At 42.3% G+C, this 12,365-nt stretch overlaps 1 protein-coding gene across 1 annotated transcript in view; it reads right to left on the reverse strand.

The window, feature by feature from the left end:
* The window catches only part of uggt2 (UDP-glucose glycoprotein glucosyltransferase 2), a 298,559-nt gene that overhangs the window by 79,576 nt on the left and 206,618 nt on the right, over positions 1–12,365 (reverse strand). The window contains exons 25-27 of the mRNA XM_048597609.1: positions 7,447–7,542; positions 7,250–7,349; positions 1,134–1,213 (exon numbers count right to left, since the gene is read on the reverse strand). Of these exons, the coding sequence (XP_048453566.1) occupies positions 1,134–1,213; positions 7,250–7,349; positions 7,447–7,542 (276 nt within the window). The remainder of the gene's footprint in view (positions 1–1,133; positions 1,214–7,249; positions 7,350–7,446; positions 7,543–12,365) is intronic.

Here is a 12,365-nt window from a genome sequence, read left to right on the forward strand (position 1 = left end):
GGATAAGTGGCTTCTGGAAAGGTAAAGGGAAGGGAAAGGTAGAAACTGGTAATTGTACTGAATTATTGTTTAACAATAAAACAGGTGTACATCTCAAAAAAAAAAGCTGCGATCTTCCCCAGAGGAGAGTTGACTTCTGGACAGAAAAGGGTTCAGAAGAGAAAAGTGGAAACTGGTGTTTGTGTTATAGATTCACCATAAAACTCTTATAAATCTCTGAAAGCCGTTTGCTAAATAATTCAAGAGCACAGGAGGCCATTTAGCCCTTCAAGGCCATGCCCAAAACTCTGTTATATATACTACCTGTAACAGTGGGAATGTATTGGTATCTATACCAAATGGACTTCAACAGATCTAGAAGGTGGCTCAAGCTACCTCACAATCTTACATGTTTCAATTAAGTTACTTCTGACTCTCCCAAATGCCACACGATATCAGTCTACCTTTCTAGCTTTCCTTGTAAAGCAATCTGCTCATTCCAGGCATTAAACTAGTAAACCTTCCCTGAACTGCTTCCAATAAATTCATATCCTACCTGGTACTCCAGATGTAGACTCACCAGTGCTCCATATTACTGAAGCATAATCTCCCTATTCTTACATTTAATTCTCCTCACAATAAACCATATCATTCTATTAGCTTTCCTGATTACTTGTTGTAAATGCATACTAACTTTCATTTTAACTTAGTCAAATGCATTCATTCCAGCCAGTGCCACCACCATCCTGCGAGTGTATAAAAGGAAGTGACGAGGAATTTTTTTTTACAATGACGGGTAATGATTTGGAACTCACCATTCAAGGGGGTGGAAGTAGAAATAATCAATGATTTGAAAAGGAAAATGGATAGGCAATTGAAGGAAATAAACGTGTAGAGGTACAGGAATCAAGCACAGGAGTGGGACTGACCGGATTTTGCCGCAGAGTTGTGGGCACGGACTTGAATGGCTAAATGGCCTCCTGTATTGTAAAGGATTACTCTGGCTGAAGTAAACTTACTCAATGCTATTTAATCTGCAGTTTGCTGCTGTAAATGAGCAATTTATGAGATAATGATGAATTAACTACTCAACCAGGGTATTAACACAATGTCATTTCTCACAGTGGTAAAAGTGACCTGCAAATATTTCTTACCTTTTCAAAGGCAATTCCGAGAGTTTGGGCCTGCAGTTCATGAACACTTTCAGCTTCATATTGATCACCAGATTGAAGACCTGAATGAAAAATACTATAATGATTCATGAAGTTCATTTTGTGACAGGCAAAAATACTAGATCAAATTACAGTCTTAGCTTCACACTTTGTACAATGAAAAGAAAAATTTTTGTCTACTTATTTACATTTCATGAAATTTTGCAATGGACAATCAGCTACATATCCCACAAAAGGTTCTCATCCAGGTTTGGATTCTACCAGATATTTCTGTTGTAAATGCTTTAGAGTTACAAATCTGATCCAAGCATAAACACCTAAAGGCCTGACTGAACAGCAAGATATTTTTTAATCAATTTGTTCAGATTGTTGTAACACACCACTGAAGCAGGTGGGACTTGTTTGTGGGCCTTCAGGCCATGCTTGGCCTCACCTACACTGTTTGTCTGCCATACCACTGTGTATCACCAGACTATTCATAACTTTGGTGCTGTATTTGACCTCAGGATGAGCCATGACCTCATACTCATTTCATCAACATATCCACCCACTTCTACCTTTGAAGTCTCATGCATCTGTACCTAGGCTTCAGATCAACAGCTAATGTTGGATTAACATGATCCTTTTGAATGGCAGGTCAGATTGAGGGGCTAAACGGCCTACTCCTGTCTATTTCTACTGGTCTGTTAAACTAATTCAGGAACCTTCATCCACTGCTGAAATCCTCACTCAGGCCTTTGCTGTCTCTGGACATAATGACTCTAATGCTCCCTTGACTGGCACATTACGCTTACCCATCACATTCTCCCATCCATACCCCCACACTACCAACTCCATGAATTTAAGCTCATCCAAAACTCAGTGCCTACTACATAACTTGCATCAAAAGCATCCATTCCTCAACCCTTCCAATCACTGATCCACATTAGCTTCTGGTCTGACAATATCTAGATTAAAATTCCCAGCCTAGCTTTCAAATGGACCTTCCAAATCTTTGTAACCACCTCCAGCCCTACAACCCTGGCAAGATAGGAGACTTCTTAAATGCAGTGATTTTCACCATGTGGAACACGCTCTCCAAAAGGCTAGCGGGAGGGAATTCAATAGTAAAAACTTTACAAAGGTAAAAGGAATTAGATAAATCCTTGAATGGGAAAATGTCAAAATTATGGGCAAAGACTTTGGGTGTGTTTTATGTGGATCGCTTAAAGACCAGGCATAATGGATCACATCGCTTCTTCCCGTGTTAGAAGATTTTAAACACCACTGCTGGAAGTGTGCAGTGAAAACAGAATTTGTCACTTTTTAACTGACAATAATCCCCTTGCCCCATTACTTCTACAATACACTTTCTCAAAACTGATGCAGTCTTCAATCCAATTCACACTTTAGAAAATGACATATTAAACTTCTACAGACCTCTAGAATACCAAATGAATAACTGAGCACAAGTCAAGTGCTCATCTTTATTAAAAGCTCTTAAAGGTGAAAATGAAGCATGATATTTTTCCCTCAAATTAGCTTCCTCTAGGTGTGTAAATGTCCTCACTTTGAGGGTGCAACCTAACTATGCAATTAGGTCAGTTATTGTATGAGGTGCTCCAATGGTATTTCACAAAGATAAGACAGGTTATCAGACTTCAGAATGGAGAGCAAGTTCTATCGACTCCCTCTTGTCCACTAGGCCCTACCATCTCAGTCTGGTTCACCTGAAGAATATGCTTCGTTTCTACTATTTTTAAAATTTTAACACATGAAAGGAGCAGAAGTAAGCCATTCCAACTTTCAAGACTGCTCAGCCATTTAGTAGGATAATGGCTGATCTGTTTGTGGTGCAAACACCACAGTCCCATTTACTCCTGATAACCTTTGATTCTCTCACTTTTCTGTTGACTTCACTGTCTCTATCTTGAAAATTTTCAAAAACCGTGACTCCACTGCCTTCTGAGGCTGAGACATCCAAAGTTGTGCAACATTCTAGATAAAGGAACTCCTCATTTCTGTTCTACAATGATGACCCTTAATTTTCAAACAGTGTCTCCTAGTTTTATCATCATAGAATTCCTACAGTGTGGAAACAGGCCAAACAGTCCAACAAGTCCACACTGCCTCTCTGAAGAGCATCCCACCCAGACCCAATCCTCTAATCTTTCCCTGTAACTCTGCATTTCTCATGGCTAATCCACCTAATTTAGACACCCCTGGACACTATGGGCAATTTAGCATGGCCAGTCCACTTAACCTGCATATCTTTGGACCGTGGGAGGAAACTGGAGCACCTGGTAGAAACCCACACAGACAGTGAGAACGTGCAAACTCTACACAATCAGTTGCCCAAAGGTGGGATTGAACCCAGGTCTGTAGCACTTTGAGGCAGTAGTTCTAACCACTGAGCCACTGTGCTACCCTTCTAGGCTGACCTGCAAGAAGAAACATCCTTTCCACTTCCACCTTGTCAGTTCCACCAAGTCTGTTCAGAATCGTACAAACTTCATGTCACCCTTTGCTCTTCTAAACTCTCAATTTTAAACAAGCCCTCTCCAATCTACTTTTTCAAGGTATCAATCTGGTAAACTTCCTGTGAGCAATCTGCAATGTATCTACATCCTTCCTTAACTAAGGAGACTCAAACCGTACACAGTATTCGAAATGTCTACACTCTGTATAACTGAAGTATAGCGTCCATGCTTTTATGTTCAATTTGTCTTGCAATAAAAGATAGCATCCCATTAGACTTCTTAATTCCATGCTGCACCTGTGTGCAAACTTTTAATGACTCATGCACCAGAACGACTAATTCACTCTGCAACACAGAATTCTGCAGCTGTTCTCTGTTAAACTAATACTCTGCCTTTTATTCTTCATGCGAAAGTGAACAACTTTACATTTTCTCACATTATACTCCATCTGCCAGATTTCTGTCTACTCACTCAGTTGTCTGCAATTTTGCTATATCATCTCCACAACATACTTTGGCGTGAGGCAGAATAGGCTCAAGGGGTCAAATGGCTACTCTCCTTCCTATTTCTTATAGTCTTTCCAATCCATTTTTTGTTTCTTCCAAAGATTATCTATCACGTCTTTAGAACCCTCATCGAATTTGTAGTCAGTTGAGCAATGACATCCAGGAGTGTTACAGAAGTACTGACATTTTTTTTAATGAGCAGCAATAAAAGCTCAAAAATGTGTAAGCCAAGTTTAAACCTAGCTGAACTCTGCAATTTGCAAACTGCAGAGCTGGAACAGACTGTATTCATGCAGCCAGCCCTAAGGCAATCAACTACCCATCCAAATAGACAGGCCTGGAAATGCCTGGCCAGGTGCTAACATCCAGAGATAGTAAGAACTGCAGATGCTGGAGTCAGAGACAACACACTGTGGAGCTGGAGGAACACAGCAGGCCAGGCAACATCAGATGAGCAGGAAGGTTGACGCTTTGGGTCGAGACCCTTCTTTAGAAATGGGGAGGGGGAAGGAAGCTGGGAAATAGAAAGGAGGGGTGGGGTTGGACAAGGTGATAGGTGAGAGCAGGTAGGGAGCGTTGGGGATTGGTCAGTGGGATGGATGGGGCGGATAGGTGGAACAGAAGATGGACAGGTTGTGTCAGGTCAAGGATGTGGGGTTGAGAGGGAGGGTTGAACATGGGATGAGGCTGGGGCGTGGGGAGATTTTAAAAGTGGTGAATTCCATGTTTAGGCCATTGAGCTGTAGGCTCCCAAGGCAGAATATCTGCCTTTCATAGGCCACCTACAATCCGACCCCACAACCAAAGTGATATTTCCCTCCCCACCTCTATCTGCCTTTCATAGGCACCGCGGTCTCCGTGACTCCCTTGTCTGCTCCACACTCCCCACTAACCCCACCACACCCTGCACCTTTCTCTGCAACCGCAGGAAGTGCTATACCTGTCCCTACACCTCCCCCACTCACACTCCATTCAAGGCCCAAAACAAACCTTTCATATCAGACAGGGGTTCATTTGTACATCCATCAACTTGGCATACTGTATCCGCTGCTCCTGATATGGCCTCCTCTACATCGGTGAGACCAAGGTAAACTTGGAGACTGTTGCGTAGAGCACCTGCACTCTGTACGTGACAAACGACAACACCTTCCAGTCACCAACCATTTTAATTCCCCCTCCCACTCCCTGGGTGACAAGACCATCCTGGGCCTCCTCCAGTGTCACAATGACACCATCCGCAAACTGGAGGAGAAACACCTCAAATTCTGCTTTGGGAGATTAAGGCTCGATGGCTTAAACATGGAATTCACCAGTTTTAAAATCTCCCCATTCTGGCCTCATTCCATGTCCAACCCTCCATCTCATCCCCGCCTCCATGTCATGTTACAACCCTGTCCATCTTCTGTCCCACCTCTCTGCCCCACCCATCCCACTGAGCACTCCCTATCTACACTCACCCATCTTTCTACTTTCCCCAGCCCCACCCCTCCTCTCTATTTATATCCCAGCTCCCTTCCCCCTTCCCATTTCTGAAGAAGGGTCCTGACCCGAAACATCAACCTTCCTGCTCCTCTGATGCTAACAGCCATATTGTTTCAGAACAAACCATTGTTTACATCTCCAGTAAGTCTGCTTTGTTAGAAGAATGCTATGCAGACTTGGTGGCTCCAGGCTCAGTAAGAGGCTAGAGGCATAGCATGACAAGAGTCTACAGGATGTGAGGCTGGATAAGCACAGCAGGTCAGAGCATCAGAGGAGCAGGAAAGTCAACGTTTCTGGCCGTCCATGGTGAAGATGAGGTGTTGGGGGCTGGGGAATTGAAAGTTTTGGAAAAAGTGCAACACCTGCCCGTACACCACTCCCTTCGCCTCTGTCCATGGCCCCAAACAATCCTTCCAGGTCCAGCAGAGATACACCTGCACTTCATCCAAACCGATCTATTGCATCCATTGCTCCCAATGTAGTCTCCTCTATATCAGGGAGATCAAATGCAGATTCGGGGACCGGTTCACAGAGTATCTGCATTCTGCATGTGCCAACCAATCTTTCACTTTTCAACAAATTCATTGATATCAATTGTGAAGTTAATGGCACAGCACAGACCACTTGTCATATCCTGCTAATCTGCATACTCTGTTTTCTCCAGCCAGCTAATCTTCTACACCTGCTAGTGTGTTATCCCATATATCATGAGGTTCTGGAGAAGGGTCCCAACCCGAAACATTAGCTTTCCTGCTCCTCTGATGCTGCCTGGCGTGATCTGTTCCTCCAGCTCCACACCATGTTATCTCAGGCTCCAGCATCAGCAGTACTTACTATCTCATGAGGTTCTACTTTGTGTAATAACTTTTAATGTGGCATCTTATCAAAGCCTTCTGGAAGTCCACATTCAGTATCTCAACAGGCTTCCATTTATTGATTGCGCATGTTACTCTTTCAAAGAATTCCATTTAATTGTATATACATGATTTCACTTTCATAAAACCTTGCTGACTCTTCCAAACTATCTTGAATTTTTCCACGTGCACATTATAAATTCCTTAATGACCAATTCTAACACCTTCCCAATTACAGACTTCAAGCCAACTGGCCTATAGTTTCCAGTTTTTTGCCTCTCTCCCATCTAGCTAGTTTCCAGTCTGGATGGAACCTTCCTAAAATCTAACAAACTGTGGAAAATCAACACCAATTCATCTACCACCTCATTATTCTAGGATCTTAAGTGTGGTTGCTGAAGTCCAGTAGAATTGAGAGGTCCTTATCTCTGGAAAAAAAAATCCAGAAGGTTACAAGAGAAATCTAATCACAAATTTACTGAAACTGTGCAAAGACCAAATTGCAATGACTATACTTTTTACAAATCAGCAATTCTTAGGAACTGTCATTAATACAGTAGCCGCAGTCACATGAAACAAAAACTGATAAAAATCTAAATATGCACATATCTGTGTGCTTTTCTGTTTCAGGCTGGGGTAAGGAGAATATTAGATTCAGAAACTGTTTTATGTTGTATCAGGCAGAATACATACCAATCATTTTTCTTTAATAATCTGCACTGCAGGCCTATTGTGGATGCTTGTTCAAAATAAATTGAGAACAATGTGTATCGTTGAAAGGACATTTATATTCTTACCAATAGCAATGGGGCAATCCTTTGTGCCTCCCTGCTTAGTGGATCAACAATAGCCACCACTTCATAGAAGACTCCATCTTGAGGTTTTATTTTTACCACACTGCAGATCCAAAACAACATTTTGACAATTTTAAGTCAGTAAATGCTAGGAATACAACATGGTTTAAGAATAGAGCAGCTATTGAATCTGTTATTACCTCAACTGATTTTGATGAAACTTGACATCCTTCCGGGATTCCATTTTTGGCATTGATGATAAAAGTGCATCTACCTTCATGAGCAGATCACTTCCACTGACAAAACAAAAGGAAGAAAATCAGTTCTTCCCCAGTTTTATTCCTATTCAATTGGTAGTCAATATCCGTTTGTGACGATGTTAATCAACCTCATATAAAAGACATTTTGCTTGCTCTAAGTGTCCTGAATACTATATCTGTGGGTAGGATAAAGGTAGGGATTTTGAAGGGATGTCAGTTTCATTTCTTTGAGGGTGTCCTCAATCCAACCATCTTCACCTGCTTCATCAATGACCTTCCCTCCATCGTAAGGTCAAAAGTGGGGATGTTTGCCAATGATTGCACAATGTTCAGCACCATTCGTGACTCCTCAGATACTGAAGCAGTCCGTGTTCACATGCAACAAGATCTGGACAATATCCAGGCTTGGGCTGACAAGTGGCAAGTGACATTCGCGCCACACAGATGCCAGGCTATGACCATCACCAATAAGAGACAATCCAATCACCACCCCTTGATATTCAATGGTGATACCATCACTGAATCCTCCACTATCAATATCCTGGGGGTTATAATTGACCAGAAACTCAACTGGACTTACCACATTAGCACAGTGGCTACAAGAGCAGGTCAGAAGCTAGGAATATGTGGCGAGTAACTCATCTCCTGACTCCTTAAAGCCTGTCCACCATTTACAAGGCGTGAGTCAGGAGTGTGATGGAATACTCCCCACTTGCCTGGATGAGTGCAGCTCCAACAACACTCAAGAAGCTTGACACAATCCAGGGCAAAGCAGCCTGTTTGATTGGCACTACATCCACAAGCATTCACTCCCTCCGACATTCAGTAGCAGCAGTGTGTACCATCTACAAGATGCACTGCAAAAATTCACCAAAGATCCTCAGACAGCATCTTCCAAACCCACGATCATTTCCATTTAGAAGGACAAGGGCAGTAGATGTATGGGAACGCCACCTCCAAGTTCCCCTCCAAGCCACTCACCACCCTGACTTGGAAATATATTGCCGTTCCTTCACTGTCACTGGGTCAAAACCCTGGAATTCCCTCCCTTATGGAATTGTGGGTCAACCTACAGCTGGTGGACTGTAGCGGTTCAAGAAGGCAGCTCACCACCACCTTCTAAAGGACAACTAGGGATGGGCAAGAAATGCTGGCCAGCCAGTGACGCCCACATCCTAAAAATGAATTTAAAAAAATCTAAACAGCCAAAAGTGATATCAGATCAGAGTGATTCAGGCAGATGAAATGTCCACCCCATTCTCAGTTAAACAACACTAGTGTTCTGAGTGACAAAAAGAAGTTCTACTGCTTACATTTCAAATGCATGTTATCATCATTTCTGGGCTTCTGTACACACATAAATGGAAATGAATCAGTAAGGGCTTCCTGACACTTCAGGGACTGAAGATTTTTTGATGGTTGTAGCAAAGTGAGGTGAGGACCAACGAATATTGCAAAATGTTTGAATAGAATGCAAATGTTAAGCAGAAAACTATAGCAACCAATGGAGCATGAGAAGAAAAGCTCCTTTAAACATTTATATTAAAGCAATGTATTTCAAAACACTAACCCTGTTTCTCTGTCCACAGATGCTGCCAGACCTGCTGAGTTACTCCAACATTCTATAATAATATTAAATTAATACAAAGTGATCCCACAGTAAGCTTTGCATCGTCAGGAAGGGGCGATCACATCTGGAATGAGGTACAGCCCAAGTGAACATATATTTCAGTAATTTTGGAGCAGGGTGGGAAAAGATCTGGTAAACCTTTCTTTTCTTTATCCTTAAAGTTTAAAATTTAGTAATCTAGTTAAAAAGGTTAATATGGTAGCTGACTCAGCTGTCTGAGGGACAGTGATCAGTGAATCAGCTGAAGCCTGAATAGGGTCTCAATAGGTGTTAATTACTACTGATGCTTAAATAATGTAAGAGAAGATTTGTTGCAAGTGTATAGCTAGTGGGTTTTGCAGTGAGGAGAGACTGCTTCTGGAGTGAGTGTATATTTTATTGGCGCTGCCCAGGAGTTCAGTGCTGTAGGTATGGGGTGCTATTTGCTTGCTTGCTTTTCTGGTTTGTGCTTTGTAAGATTGGTTAACAGGATAAAATGAAGCACAGGACAAAGCAAAGAATGATATAACTGGGAAGATACACAATTGAAGTCTTACAGCTGAGCCCCTTGGAGAATAATTTGCACTGAGTGGTGAGTGATAAACTTACTGCTGGCTCTGTGAGGCCTAATCTCTCTGGGAATCAGAGACCTGGAGTAGAGCTTGTGGTGAAGTAATTGAAATTTAAAAAAAATTCCATTCTGAACAGGGAGAAATGATCAAGATGACCTCACAAGAAAATTGAGGTGGTTGGCTGCTTTAGGGACTGAGGGAGGAATATCAGGAGAGACAAAGTGTGTAGTCTTTAATATTGTAGTTTGCAGTTTTGAAAGTGAAATCTGGTGAGTAGTCAATAAACTTGAATATTTTGTTCCTAGTTTATTATATTGCTGGGCCAAAATCCTGGAACTCCCTTGCTAATGGTATTGTGGGTATTGCATGTAGTTGGTACTACCCCTTTTATGAGAATTAGTCAGGTGACCCAGAGGGGTGGAACTGGCCATAGAACACTGTCTGTAAAGTCTTTCTGTTCAGATTTATCATTGTCAAGAGTGGCCACAAGGAGTGAGTGTTTTGGATTCAAAAATCCCAGTGCTGTAGTTGTACGTAGCTGGGTAATGTTGTCTGAAATTTCCATGTATAAACCCAAACAAGAGGAGGAGAGTTGGAAAGAAACAATCCTGAGGATGAGGCACAAGGTTCACTCTACTGCCAGGGAGTAGACTGGGAGTCAGCTGGATGTATGGAAGAAGCAGAAGGCCCAGATTCAGCTGTATTCAGTTAATCATCATGTTGGTATGGGTTTGTTTTTTATTTTAAAAAAAAATGCTTTTGGGCTCTTCCCAAAGTAGAGGGCAAGATAATAAAAATGGAAGTGGATACCACTGCTGCATTGTCCCTGATTTCAGAATTAGTCTATAAGGGAGAGGTCACGAGCACTACCATTTGAAGCCTGCTTGACTTCTGAAGAAGAGTCTAGGCCTGACATGTCAGCCTTCCTGCTCCTCTGCTTGGCCTGCTGTGTTCATCCAGCTCTACACCTTGTTATCTCCGGTTTATATTATGGACAGGCACAGAACATGTGGTGCTACTGAATGGCTATCTAGGTGTGAAAGTATGTTAAGTGACCAGTTGGCAGAATTGCCACTTAAAAGGCAAATACCCTGCATTATTCAGAAGCTCCTGCTTACAAAAATTAAGGTTGAACTGGGGTGTGGTCAATATTCCAGCAGAACATAACATTAATTTGCTAGAGCAAATTCCTAGAGTCAACAGCACCCCTTGACATTCCTGTTTAATCTGTCAGCTAGGACTCCCTGATTGGTGCTGTTAGCCTGATCCATTTAGGGAACTTGTGTTTTGAGGTCCACTTGGCTGACCTTGCTACAAGCACTAAATCCCTTCCCAAGTCCTTGTATGTAGTCCTGTTCTTTGCCCTATAGCTTCTGAGGTTTTTTCTTTTTGCACGAGGTCCCGCTCCTCTGACTCTGCTTCTGGCACCAGACTATGGTCACCTTAGATGACAATAGTTGCTGCTTCACTTATCTAAAGGTCACATCTTGGCTGAGACCATTTCCAAGGCTGACCTTTTTTCAATAGCAGATGTATGATTGCCAGAATGGAGGTCATATCAACACTCCATAATTCATCAAACCAAGGAAATGTCTGACGTCCAGTACGGATGTGGGAGCTGGAGCATCTTTGGTCATTCTCGCTTTATATCCCAATGGGTGTAATCTGGTCTTGACTCGAGTGGGTTACTTAGGGTGCACTGAACACTTTTTCTCTCAAGGCATACTTTTTTGCTTTTGAGAGAAATTATTAAAATCGATGTTCATGTTCTCTAAATGCTCTATTGTTCCTAATTAGTAGCATGTCATCCACTTAAATGGCAACCTGGCGTAGACACTGTAAAATGTCATCCATTTGTTACTGGAAAATGGCACAGCCTGAGACCCCAAAAGGCAGTCTCAGATGTTGGCACATACCCTTTAATGGGTATTAATTATAGCATACTTCTGGTACTCCTCTTCCAATTGCAGGTATGTATGACTCAAGTCTAACTTCATGAAGAACAGCCCCTTCCAGCTTTGCACATTAGTCCTCTATGCAAAGGATTGGGTATTTTATCCAGCTGCAAAAAAGCAGTTTACTGTTGGTTTAAAATCACAACAAAAGTGAAGGCATCTGTCAGGCTTCACAAATGGTATGACCAGTGTTGCCCATTCCGTAAACTGTATTGGTTTGATTCCTTTGCTTTCCAGCTGCCTCATTTCTGCCTCTACTTTTTGCATGCAAGGCAAATGCCACTGGGTGGACCTTGCAGAATCGTGGAATTGCTTCTTAGTCAACATGTAAGGTGGCCTTATCTCCTTTTGATAGTCCCTAGACCTTCCTGAAAAGCCCCTGGGTATTTAATTAGACTTCATTCAGGCAGCCCTTTTTCTAATGGCAAAATATTGAGCCGATCTAGGTAAAACTCCTTCTTGCCCATCAAGCTTAAGTCTGAGCCTTTTGTTACAATCAGTGGTAACAGAACCAACTGTTTCTAGTAAGGGACTAGAAATGAAATTGTACCCTTGATCTGTAGGAGTTCCTGGTATAGGTTCTTGCTGTAGCTGAGCTCTTGTGCAAACTTTTAAGGGTCGGAATCCAGAGCAGATTTTAAAGACAGGTTCTGCAATCGCCTCCTTTTAGAACAGGGTTAACAGTGTGGAGCTGGAGGAGCACAGCAGGCCAGGCAGCATCAG

This window comes from Rhincodon typus, chromosome 6 (assembly GCF_021869965.1).
Source record: "Rhincodon typus isolate 14 chromosome 6, sRhiTyp1.1, whole genome shotgun sequence".
NCBI classification, from domain to species: domain Eukaryota; kingdom Metazoa; phylum Chordata; class Chondrichthyes; order Orectolobiformes; family Rhincodontidae; genus Rhincodon; species Rhincodon typus.